Genomic DNA, 13,554 nt, shown 5'->3' with positions numbered 1-13,554 from the left:
GATCAATAATTCCGATTTGAGCTCTAGCATACTTCAATGAAGGTGTTATTCAGCAGAGACCATGAAACAGTAAAAATATAAAAAAAATGAGATTTAAATATAAAATAAAACTGTGGGATATAAAAAGTCATTTTTAGGAGGATAGATAAAATTTGATTTTCTCATAATTTTCTTTTCACCTCGGATGTCCTTTTAATACTTTAATATATACAGTAGCCTATGTGTCAAATAATCCTTGGCTTCTTGTTCAGACCTCAGAAACTTATCCTGGTTCCTGTTCAAGGGATGTGGTCTTGACAAAGCGGAACTAAAGTAAAAAGAACTTGGGCTACTTTCCCACCAAGACGTTGCATTTTAGGGGACGTCATGGCCGCATAACGTGCCCCTAACGCAACGCATGGTGGTGTTGAAGTTGGACGTCAGATAATGCTGCGTTATGTGGCTCTCCAAGCAGCCGATCCAGGTTAGTGATAGGAAGTCTGGATCTTTTTAAGGATTCGGATCATTTGAATCGGATCATTGAAAAGATCTGGATCTTTGAACCGAATCATTTTACTAGGGAAGCAGACTGGGTGAAATGACTACCAGGACAGGACTTTCCCTGCATTGTACATTCTGTATGTTCTTGTTTCTTCCAGACAGACATCCACCGTGAACCGAATCTTTCATTGTGGTGACCCGGATGATTCGACTCACAAAAAAGATCGGGATCAAATGAAAGATTCGTTCATGATCCAGACAACACTACGAGTATCACCACGAGTCACCACAGTGCAGTGAATATTAATTAGCCATGTGGCTAGTCACTGAGCATGTGCAAACAATCTAACGCAGCTCTATAGGGGTATGACGTACAGCATGCTGCACTTTCATTCAACGTGCAGCGTTATACCCTAACGCAACGTGTGCACTGTGAACAGCACATTGATTTTCCAGTGCTGTGAGTTAGGCTGCGTTACTGGCTGCTGTAACGTGGGACTTTAACGTCCCACTGTGAAACCAGCCTTAATGAATCCTTTTTTATCATTAAATATAATATCATTTAATTTCTTATACTATATTCATATAGATTATTTAGTCAGTGTTTGCCGATTGTAAAATATTTCCTCTCTCTGATTTGCATTCTGACATTTATCACTGGTGGCCACAGCTTTAAAGGACTCCCGAGGGGATCATCTTAATCTATATTTACTTACCCGAAGCTTCCTCCAACCCCTAGATGTCATTTCGGTCCCTCACCGCAGCTCTACCCCTCCGTTTCCCGCTGTCCACTAGTAATAATCGTCCGTGATTGTCCACGCCAGGTGACATGGGTGCATTCATTTGCACACCAACTTGACGGCAATCTTTACAGGTGGCCAGTGGGACACCGAGGACCGGAGCTGCGGCAAGGTACCGAAATGACATCTAAGGGCTGGAAGAAACCCCATGTAAGTAAAGATAGATTAAGATGTTTCCCTTGGGAGTTCTTTAACCTCCTTAGTGGTAACCCCGAGTCAGGCTTGGGATGGAAATCTTCAGCTCAGCAGTAATCCCGAGTTGGATCCATTGGAGTTGTGGAATGTGCAGGGCTGCAGCAGATCTATCAAGCGGTATGATTTTTAGGATGTGAAAGCTTGTAAAAAAAAATCATACCGCCAGGGAGGTTAAGCCTGGTACACACTTTCAGTTAAGATTGTCCAAACCAATTTTACCACCTCCATGTAATATGAGTGTTTAACCTACACAACCTGCTCATGGGATTCAATATCTGTTGATCCTCCTACATGGAGCTGGTGAAATTGATCAGTGATGTTTCTGATCCTGAAACCAGGAAAATGACTGTAAAAGTGGGTATCGTAACTAATGTATTACATTCTACTATATGTCCCTATAGTGCCTATTATGGGCTGTATGCCAGCTTTGATCTTTAAATGTGAAAATGCAGTGTAGGCACAACCCTCTAATCCAGTACCGGCGTGTTTGTTTGTTATTGTATTGAATATAACTTGGGTACAGAATTTGTTGAACGCACAATCATAGGTTCATTTTCTTTTGTGTTTCAGGCACAGGTGCCCTTCAGGATGGTCCGGCATGCAGCATTGTTGGGAATGTGCATGGTGTGACATGGCCACTGATGGCATCTGTAGGAACCCGGGCGTATGATGCAACGCATGGGTGTGAATATCATCCACAGGTGACCCACCCACATCTTGGCGAACACCGGCAACCCAGAAACAACCACCTGCCGGCACAGATCTGGACGCTGGAGAGAAAGAATGCTCATTTGGGCTATGGTCACCCACCTGTTCACTTTATGGTTCCCAGTGTTAGCTTTCCGTCTGAGCCAAGCAGGACAGCAACACCAATAACACCGTCTCCTCCTCGGACCCCGCCAAGGTCCCTGCATGACACTCTTGAGAGAACATTGGTTTTGCACAGACAGTCAATTCACCAGAGACCCAACAAAAGAATCGGTTCTCCCCTTTTAAAGGCGAAAGCCGAGGATCAGAGGCCTTACTCCTGCCGGTGCCCTCCAATCAGGCCTTTTCTTAAATCAATAAGAATGAATAGTGCCATGACTTCATCATTGGTAGAGCAGTTTCCCTTGCCCAGCGCAGCTGGTGAGCCACCTGAACTTGGTATTAGAAGACCTTCCAGTGTGTCGCCTAAACAGTTCTCAGATGCTTCCAGGCCAACCCTAGTTGTGAACTCTTTCCTACGTCCTACAAGTGCTAAAGTGCCTTCACCTCCTCAGCCAGACAGGAGGAACCAGTCCCTACTGCTTGCTGGAGCAAAGTCTGCTTCTTGGCATAATGGTCAGAAGCTAGACTTCGGCCAGCCTGGTGGTGGAGTGCCGGTGCTGAATCACAATAGTATTAGCGCAGGGAATGTTTCTTACAAAATGTCTTCGTCCAGCCTTATTCAGGGACCAGCCAAAACAGATGACTCTACATGGCAGGTAAACGGTAAGGTTACCAACATACCTAAAAGAGAGGTTCAACTCACAGAGGCTGTGAGAAGATTAGCTGGAAAGCATCTTGACAGTTTGCCTAAACCAGTCTGCCCGAAGGATGAGGCATTTGCTAAATGCGATGAGCAGTTACCTGGTGACAACTTCCATACGGGCTTTCCAAATGGCAATGGGCCTCACAGCCTTACTGAAGAAAATGGGAACCTTCCCAATGCCAACATCTGCATCATGGACAGTAATCAGAGTGCTCTTAATACTTCCTGTCATTCTACTGAAAGTTCTGCTACAAGTGAACCACAGCTTTCTACCAGTGGGGAGATATCTCAGCGAGTGAATATAACTGTAATGGCTTCTCAGATTTCCACCATTCATCTTAATAGGACTAGTGGAACCGAGGCCAATGACCGACCCAGTTCTGCAGCAACTGATCAAGAGTAAGTTGTGTGCAGCCCAAAGCTGCATTGATATTGTTAATAGTTTATCTCTGGGTTGGCCAAATCCCCAGAGGGCAGGTAGCCAGCCTGGAATGTTTTATAACTGCTGCTATTAATATTTGTACACCGGATGAGGCAAATGGTGTTGATAAAGTGCTGTTACCCATACTCTGGATTTGTCTTGCTTCATCCCATCAGTCTGCTATAGTTGCCCTTATAATTGTTGCCCCTCTCCTTCCAAATGTTACCCCACCTATCCTATTGCAAGGCCTTTACTAAAGTATTAAAGACAGAGTATCAGCAGGACAGGGAGGCAATGTGCATTGTTTAATACGAAATGTCACTCTCTCGGGTGCTTTTTAATTATTTAAGCTAACTTTCTTTATACAATGTGGTACAGGAACACCGGCCCAGAGCCAGTCGCATGCGCCAGTATACAGGCTGACTCTGGCAGCCATTGCCTGTGCGCCTTTCACTCTCCCTGCTGTTTGTGTCCTCTCTGGCTTAATGAAGCCTGTGTTGCAGAACCAGCCTGTATAGTAGCATACGTGTCAGACTCTGGGGCGTTCTTTTGTGCGCCATCCTGTATATTGCCTAAACTTATGTGATACTCTGCTTCCATTGTCCTTGTTCAGACACCTATCATTTGGGTGCAGTCTCCCATTATGATGATGCCAGAGTTACAGGTGTTAGTACTATAGTATTTTGCACTGGTATTCAGCAGTTATGAAATACAAGGAGCTGTCCATTGGCATACAACTGCTATTGATGCATTTAAAGAGAAGAACCAGAGATGAAGCGCCCTTGTGTATTTTACCATATATATATCAGTAAGAACATTAGAGAAAACCCTTACCCTGCTTTCTGTTTCATCCTCACTGCTAAAAGTGTCTGTTATCAGCTGTGATAAGAATCCTGGACTGAGCATTCAGTCTGGCTTTGCAGGGAATAGTTATAGCGGAGTCATTATAGCAGAGCCACAAGGGGGCAGGCTTGGGCTTGAAAATACACCAGAGAAGACAGACTCAGCTATAATCTTTCCATAGCAAAGCTAGACTGAGTGCTCAGTCTGGGATTCTTATCAGAGGTGATAACAGTCAGATTAAGCAGAGAACAATGAAACAAAGAGCAGATTAGGTGTTTACTGTCATGTTCCCACTGATTTATAAGGTAAAATACAACAGGGTGCTTCATCTCTGGTTGTCTTTAAATTCTCTATAGTAGCGTTCACCAGTATGTAATTCAGCGCCTGCTGCACTACCAGCTGGATCCTAAAAATGTCCTATGGACGCCTGAGTTCCGTATTTTGTCAAGCCCTGGCTTCTCTCATCATTACTGTTGCATGCAAATGTTTTGTCACCTTTTTACGAATGACATAGTTTAGCTGGCCGCTGGTGCACTCCTTCTTTGTCCCATCACCATCGCTGGTGTCCTGGGACCCGATGGGGTTTATGTGGTCACGGGTACAGGCGCCCTGCAAACGAGAGAGGACACAGGAGGAGGGTGCCGCCTATAGATTGAAACTCTGTACTGCATGAGGATAATGCTTTTCAAAGCCCATTCACCACCTCAAAAAAAAAAAAAGAAAATACTGATCGCTGCTGGCGGCGCTAGCCTCTTTTTGGTGATGAGGCTTTCTGCTACCGCTGAAAATTCCAGTGACTGGAGCTTTGTATCGCCATGTTGGGGGTAATTAATGTAGGGGATAAGGGTGCCGATCATCAGAGGGGGAGAAGACAAAACAAAAAACTTTAATATTGATGCTTACCTCATAAAGGTTCGTACACACGCTTTATTTTATGGGACAGGTCCGTCAGACCCTCCCGCTGGGCGGGCGTTCCAGTGACAGTCCGGCGTATGTACAGTCTGTCAGGCAGACTGATGAGGCTGTTTCTGAACAATCTGCGCAGCGTATCGCTCAGAAACAGCCTCATCAGTCTGCAGACAGACTGTACACACGCTGGACTGTCGCTGGAATGCCCGCCCAGCGGGGGAGGGTCTGACGGACCTGTCCCATAAAATCGGGTGTACGAGCCTTTAGTGGGAAGCCTCTGGTCATACACCGGGTTCCCGGATTTTTCTACATGCCGTTCCAGCACTGTGTTCCTTTTTTATCTTCTGTCCGTGAATGAGGTTGTGGATGTGCTCATCAGTACTGGGCATGCACAAGTAAGGTCTGCATGCTCACTAAGGGACAGTGCTCATGTATGGGCCTGTTTCCACTACATGCAGATTGGATGCAGAAAATATGACTCCAATGAATGCCTATGGGCCTATTTCCCCTAAAAGCGATTTTTTTTTTTTTTTTTTTTTTTTTTTTTTTTTTTTTTTTTTTTATATATCCCCCTTCTGATGCAGATTTTACCAAAGGCATTAACTGGAGTCAGTTTTTCTGCATCCAATGTGCGTATAGTGGAAACAGGCCCTATGTTTGTTTTTCTTCCATGCACAAGCGATTCTGGAAATGTGTGGACCACACTTGCATATGCCCAGTGCAGTTGCGCTCCTCCACAGCTGCAGACTTGGCCTGAAGAAACCTATCTGACCTGCTGGGTGTCCCATTTGCATTTCATTCAGAGTAAAATGAGCCATACATATTCTCCTATGTTGCTGTCACTTACAGTAGGTTGTAAAAATCTGACAGAACTGATAGGGTTTGGACTAACTCCTCTCCCGGTGGTGGATTCTAAGGTTTTTGTTTAGTTTCAAAAGCACTTAGTGAATAGCAATTGCTCTGTACAACTGCCAACAAAGTATTCAGTGAGCAGGGAGGCTAACCAGCATCACAGTATAAATCTTATTCAGGCAATTTTTTTTTAATAAAAGCCTTGCTGAGAATCCCCCATGAGTAGTTGGACTGGCCCAAAACCTGTCGGTTCTGCCAGATTTCTACTACCTACTGTGACCGCAACATAGGAGAAAAGTAACTTATGGCTCATTTTACTCTGGAAGAAACATACTTCTTATTTATATGTGCTTAAATGTATTTTGTAAATTTTATAAGTTTTCACTATGATGGACCTTTTAAATGTGTGGCTTTGGATTGGATGAATTGGAGAGTACAGATCAGGACTTGCATGCAATGTGTGTGTTTCTCCACGTAGGTCTCTGGTGCCAAATGGTGCAGACTGTGCTGAGGAAGAGCTGCCGGAGGGTCTGGATGACAGCCAGGATGATGAGGATGAGGAAGGTTGGTGTCTGATCTCTTCTCCATCACTGGATGATCTGTGACTTTTAGTGAAGTCTCTGCCTATGGCGGGGGATATTAATATTGTCCTTGTTCCATTTCAGATCCCGATGACCCCTCCATCATACAAGACTCCTCGGCTGCCATGTCAGAACTGTCCAGGTATCACTTTAATCTGTCTGAACTACATCATTTCACTTTTGTTAAAGGGAACCTGAAGTGAAAGCACATAGAAGCTGCCATATTTATTTCACTTTAAACTATACCAGTTGCCTAGCAGTCCTGCTGATCTATTTGGCTGCAGTAGTGTCTGACTCGCATACCTGAAGTAAGCATGTGGATAATCCAGCTGGAGCACCTGACCTGAATGCTTGTCCAGGATCTATGGCTAAGAGTATGAGGATCAGCAAGATAGCCGGGTAACTTGCATTGTTTAAAAGGAAATAAATGGAACCCCCCATATCACTCTCACCTCTGGTGTGCTTTAAGGAGGAAAACAATAATTCTAAAAATCGAGTATATACTTTGCTTGGCCGTCTGTTAGTTTTTATTCCATGCTCTGCTCCTGATCTATCTATAGCTGCAGGTATGGATGTATAGAGACTGGTTACTGCAGCGAGTCCTCGCAAGAAGCATGATAGTCACATTTGTATTTGGCCTCTTGCCTAAACAGAATACACCAATTTAAAGCTCCACTATTGTGAAAAATTAGACAGTCTTATGCTGGGAATACACGGTACGTTTTTGCCGCTTGGTTGAGCCATTTTAGGTGGCCCGGTTGACCATTTCCGACACGTCCGCTCACCAGCCCGATCGATTCTGCGCTGGGGAACAATGGAAAAAGATAAGGAAAACAAGCAGAAGATAAGCAAATCGGGTGCGGGGAATCGATCGGGCGGCAGAATCGAGCCGCAAAAACACACCGTGTATTCCCAGCATAACGGACACGTGGGATTTTTTTTTTTTTTTCCCCCCACCTTTCAGTGCTCATCCCTTTCATTTGCCAATAGCTTAAAGGGGCTCTGTGGCAAAAAAAAATTGCAACATTTAAAATATGTGCAAACATAGACAAATAAGTAAATTCTCCCCCCCCCCCCCCCCAGAGTAAAATGAGCCGTAAATTACTTTGCTGCTATGTTGCTGTCACTTACAGTAGGTAGTAGAAATCTGACATCTCTCCATAGGGGATTCTCAGCAAGTCTTTTATTCTTTATAAAGATATTCCCTAAAAAAGGATGTAAACCATGATGCTGGCCAGCTTCCCTGCTAGCTGCACAGTTTTTTGGCAGTTGGACAGATCAACTGCCATTCACTAAGTGCTTTTGAAAATAAATAAATCCCAGAGAATCCCCCTATGAAGGGATGGACTAGTCCAAAACCTGTCGCTTCTGTCGGATTTCTACTACCGGTACCTACTGGAATTGACAGCAACATAGGAGAAAGGTAATTTATGGCTCATTTTACTCTGGGAAAGAAATGTATATGTTTGCACATATTTTAAATATTACAATTTTTTTTCTGTAGTGCCCCTTTCATCACTACTAATCACAATTAAATGATCTAGATCTTGTTTTCACCACCAATTGGGTTTTTGAGGTTGATCTTGGTTTCCAGTAATTTATTTTCTATGCATTTTAAAGGGGGAAAAAATACACTTTCTCCAATTTCACCCCCCTATAGTTTTAATATAAACACTGCTACTGTGCATAAAACCAACACATTTTATCTGCCTATTTGTTCTGGTTATCACAAGATTTTAATTATGTCCCCTAGTACAAAGTATGGTGACAATATATTTGGAAATAAAGGTTTTTTGTTTTTTTTGTATGGTGTTTTTTTTTACCATTTTCACATGCATGTTGATGCAGCGGCGGCGGCAGCAGCAGCATAAAACGTCCTGGAACCATTAAGTCAGCTTGTCATTAAGTGGTTAAAATGCATGTTTACACATACAGGGGTTAATTATCCCAAAGTAAAACTCACTATAAATATATGAATTGCTTATCTCTTATGTTGTCACAGCAAGTAGTAAAAATTTGGACAGATTTGAAAGGTTTTGGACTAGTCTATCTCCTCATGGGGAAGTCTCAGCATTTCCTTAAAGAGGAGCTGTCAGCCATACTATCTCAGAAAAAAACATATACAAAGTAGATGAATACTTGCTCTACTTACAAAACATATGTATTGCACTGTCCACATTTTGAATTTAATGATTATTCTACAGTTAAAAGAGAAAATCCTTCTAAGCATTTCCCATTTTTAAGTGTGACTATTTTGAAGCTGATCCTGATGTCATTTCCTCCCTTACTCTCATCTGCCTGATTATGTATGTATAGCTTGCCCTCCACTATAGAAAGTGCATTGTCTCCGCATGAGAACAGAGGTGTGGGAGGGGAAAACAGGAGGGAAAGAGGCTTCAGACAATCAGGCCGCATTAGTTAGGGCTTGTTTCCACTATTGCGTTGCGGAATCGCCTGGATTCCACCGCTGATGAAATCGCATACGGATGCGATTTCCCATGCGTTTTTTGCCGCGAATTCGCATAGGTGAGGGTATATGCGAATTTAACCATGTCACTGCCTGTTTGAATTACATTGGTACCTATGCGAATTCGCATGTGAATTCGCATGAAAATTCACATACCATAGCCGCATGCGAATTTCCTATTAAATACATTAGCGGCGATTCGCATGCATTCCACTCGCAGGCGAATTCGTTGGCTCTTTTGTGCGTTTTTTACCGCTGAAAAAAACGCACATCACCAACGCAACAGTGGAAACAGGCCCATCCACTTGCATACCATGTGCGAATCTGCATGCGTTGGACGCATGCGGATTCACGATAGTGGAAACGAGCCCTAAGAGTCTGAAGCAAGAATAAAACTCGCTTCTTCCCTTACATTTAAAACGCCGCTATCCCGCGGCAGAACCGGGGGTCCTTTACTCCCCAAATCCCCTCCGTGCTGTATGGGGAGCGCTTCCTGCTTGAGGCAGAGCTAACGGCCGCAGCCCTGCCTCTCAGCGCGTCTATCAGCGCTGATCGCCGCCTCTCCCCGCCCCTCTGTCTTCCTTCACTGAGAGGCGCGGGGAGAGGCTGATGGACGCGCATGGGGCAGAGCTACAGCTCATAGCTCTGCCTCCATGAGCAGCAAAATCTACGACCAAGTTGGTCGTGGATTTTGCAGGGGGGGATTTGGGGGGGTAAAGGACCCCCGTTCTGCTGCAGGATATCGGCGTTTTAGCAGGAGCAAACGTGCTGCTGAATATAAGGGAAAGAGTTTTATTCTCGCTTCAGAGTCTCTTTAAGTCTGAGGGGAAGCAGAGAAGCAAAGTACAACCCAGCATGCCCTGCAACTTCCTTTTTTGCGTACCAAATTTTGTGTGTACCAAATAGTCAGGTAAACTGGGGAATGATCATTTATCAACAAGAAAAGTAATTGTGATTTATTTTTTTCCCTCTTTTGGATTGCCTGGTTAGCATACTCATTACTTGTTTACCAGATAAAAATAAAGAACTGATTTTTGTTTTTAAACCTGACAGTTACACTTTAAAGGATGACTAATGAGAAGAATATGGAGGCTGCCATATTTATTTCCTTTTAAACCATACCAGTTGCCTTGCAATCCTGCTGATCTATTTGGCTGCAGTAGTGGCTGAATCACACCAGAAACACGCATACGATGATCTTGTCAAATCTGACAATCATGTCAAACCCCTAATCTGCTGCATGCTTGTTCAGGGTATGCGGCTGAAAGTATTAGATACAGAGGTTCAGCAGGATAGCCAGGTAACTGGTGGTGTTTAAAAGGAAATCAATATGGCAACCTTCATATTCTTCTCATTTCAGGTGTCCTTTAATTTTTTTACAAAAGCACTTCCTAAAAAGGATCTCGATTTTTTAAAGGCAGGGCTGTGGAGTCGAAGTCTGAGCCATTTTGGGAACCCGGAGTTGGTGGTTTCGTATACCGAGGAGTCGGAGTTGGAAGGTATTTGTAGCGACTCCACATCCCTGTTTAAAGGGACCCTGAACCAGTACCTAGAATAAAAATTTCACTTACCTTGGGCCTCCTCCAGCCCACCGTCGGCTGCGAGGTCCTCCTGGCTCCTGTCCGTGTCCCTTCGGCGGCTCAATTTGCTGGGTGTCGGGCGACTCTTCCTGGATCTTGAAGCTCGTCGTCATCACGGTGGCTGGCGTGACAGGTCTGCGCATTTGCGGTTTAGCGTTAGAAAACCACGCATGCGCAGACCTGTCATGCCAGCCGCTGTGATGACGAGTGTGAAGATCCAGGAAGTCACCTGACACCCGGCCCGGGTGTCACCGGTAACAGGCGCTGCCGGAGGGACACTGACAAGAGCCAGGAGGACTCTGGGGGACCTTGCAGCCTAAAGTGGGCTGGAGGAGGCCCAAGGCAATTTTTTTTTTTTCTTCCCTAGGTACTGTTCAGGGTCCCTTTTTAAGAAGCCGGCCTACTAACCTGCTCACTTGCACACTAGTTTGCTAGTTGCGCTGCACAACTACCAGTCAGTAAGTGATTTCGAAAATAAAGAAAACCTTGAGAATCCCCTAGATGAGATGAAATTAGTCCAAATCTTCAGTTCTGTCAGATTGCTACTTCCTAGTGACAGCAACAGTGGAGAAAAATGTATAGTGCATTTTATATGTATAAACGCACATTTTAAATTTTATAGTTTTACAGGTCCAGGTCTGAATTCGGAAGCAATCCTTTAAACTGTTTAGCTTCGTCGTTAGCCATTGAAAAAATACTCGGCTACTTAAAGTAAACCAGATAGAAAGAATCGATTACTTACCTGGGGCTTCCTTCAGCCGCATAAGCACACCTGAGACCCTCGGTGTCCTCCCGCGGTCTGCTATTCAGTCGCATCAGTCGGGGTCTTCTGCACATGCGCGGGAGGTCCTCTCATACGCAGAAGACAGAGACTGAACCAGTTACCCGGGCTGACTGCAGCAGAACGGAGAGGGAACCGCACATAATTATGGGGCTGGAAGACGCACCAGGCAAGTATTCATTCTGTTATGTGGTCTCTAGGACACTTTAAGCAGCAGATCTGTAGAGAGGCAGAGAGTGGGTGGGGGTACCTGCACCCTCTGTCACTCTCCCAACATTCATGTCAGGGATGTTTTTTACGACATGCAATTTTTTTGTTTTATGATCCATTTTTGACTGCATGCAAAACGCAAGGACATCTGCAAAATAGTGAAAATTGCAGGAACCACTTTATATCCGTTTGATCTGATTTTTACCTGATCGCCAACATCCTATATGCTGCATTTTTTTTTTCTCCGTGTGATCCCTGCATTCAGGAAAAATGGCACTGAGCTTTGTGATGGCGTTTTGCAGTATAAAACCGCCCTTGGTGAGGAAGATCTAGTCTGTTTGAGCATTAAATACAGTGGGTTGCAAAAGTATTCAGCCCCCTTGAAGTTTTCCACATTTTGTCATATTACTGCCACAAACATGCATCAATTTTATTGGAATTCCACATGAAAGACCGACACAAAGTGGTGTACACGTGAGAAGTGGAACGAAAATCATACATCATTCCAAACATTATTTTTTTTTTTACAAATAACTGCAAAGTGGTGTGTGCATAATTATTCAGCCCCGTTTTGATCTGAATGCAGTCAGTTGCCTATAGACATTGCCTGATGAGTGCTAATGACTAGAGTGCACCTGTGTGTAATCTAATGTCAGTACAAATACAGCTGCTCTGTGAGGGCCTCAGAGGTTGTCTAAGAGAATATTGGGAGTAACACCGTGAAGTCCAAAGAACACACAAGACAGGTCAGGGATCAAGTTATTGAGAAATTTGAAGCAGGCTTAGGCTACAAAAAGATTTCCAAAGCCTTGAACATCCTACGGAGCACTGTTCAAGCGATCATTCAGAAATGGAAGGAGTATGGCACAACTGTAAACCTACCAAGACAAGGCCGTCCACCTAAACTCACAGGCCGAACAAGGAGAGCGCTGATCAGAAATGCAGTCAAGAGGTCCATGGTGACTCTGGACGAGCTGCAGAGATCTACAGCTCAGGTGGGAGACTCTGTCTATAGGACAACTATTAGTCATGCACTGTACAAAGTTGGCCTTTATGGAAGAGTGGCAAGAAGAAAGCCATTGTTAACAGAAAGCATAAGAAGTCCCGTTTGCAGTTTGCCATAAGCCATGTGGGGGACACAGCAACCATGTGGAAGAAGGTGCTCTGGTCAGATGAGACCAAAATGGAACTTTTTGGCCAAAATGCAAAACGCTGTGTGTGGCGGAAAACTAACACTGCACATCACTCTGAACACACCATCCCCACTGTCAAATATGGTGGTGGCAGCATCATGCTCGGGGGGTGCTTCTCTTCAGCAGGGACAGGGAAGCTGGTCAGAATTGATGGGAAGATGGATGGAGCCAAATACAGGGCAATCTTGGAAGAAAACCTCTTGGAGTCTGCAAAAGATTTGAGACTGGGGCGGAGGTTCATCTTCCAGCAGGACAACGACCCTAAACATAAAGCCAGGGGAACAATGGAATGGTTTAAAACAAAACATATCTATGTGTTAGAATGGCCCAGTCAAAGTCCAGATCTAAATCCAATTGAGAATCTGTGGCAAGATCTGAAAACTGCTGTTCACAAACGCTGTCCATCTAATCTGACTGAGCTGGAGCGGTTTTGCAAAGAAGAATGGGCAAGGATTTCAGTCTGTAGATGGGCAAAGCTGGTAGAGACATACCCTAAAAGACTAGCAGCTGTAATTGCAGCAAAAGGTGGTTCTACAAAGTATCGACTCAGGGGGCCGAATAATTACGCACACCCCACTTTGCAGTTATTTATTTTTTTTAAAATCTTTGGAAAGATGTATGATTTTCGACCCACTTCTCACATGTACACCACTTTGTATTGGTCTTTCACGTGGAATTCCAATATTATATTGCATGTTTGTGGCAGTAATGTGACAAAATGTGGAAAAC

At 44.3% G+C, this 13,554-nt stretch overlaps 1 protein-coding gene across 3 annotated transcripts in view; it reads left to right on the top strand.

The window, feature by feature from the left end:
* The window catches only part of TTLL4 (tubulin tyrosine ligase like 4), a 78,994-nt gene that overhangs the window by 27,231 nt on the left and 38,209 nt on the right, over window positions 1-13,554 (top strand). For all 3 annotated transcript variants that reach the window (XM_068246004.1, XM_068246006.1, XM_068246007.1), the window contains exons 2-4: window positions 2,046-3,387; window positions 6,492-6,577; window positions 6,679-6,736. In XM_068246004.1, the coding sequence (XP_068102105.1) occupies window positions 2,117-3,387; window positions 6,492-6,577; window positions 6,679-6,736 (1,415 nt within the window). In that variant the 5' untranslated portion in view covers window positions 2,046-2,116. The remainder of the gene's footprint in view (window positions 1-2,045; window positions 3,388-6,491; window positions 6,578-6,678; window positions 6,737-13,554) is intronic.

The sequence above is a fragment of the Hyperolius riggenbachi genome, chromosome 7 (assembly GCF_040937935.1).
Source record: "Hyperolius riggenbachi isolate aHypRig1 chromosome 7, aHypRig1.pri, whole genome shotgun sequence".
NCBI lineage: Eukaryota > Metazoa > Chordata > Amphibia > Anura > Hyperoliidae > Hyperolius > Hyperolius riggenbachi.
The sequence above is the reverse complement of the archived record's forward strand: the minus strand, read 5'-3'. Positions and strand labels throughout refer to the sequence as shown.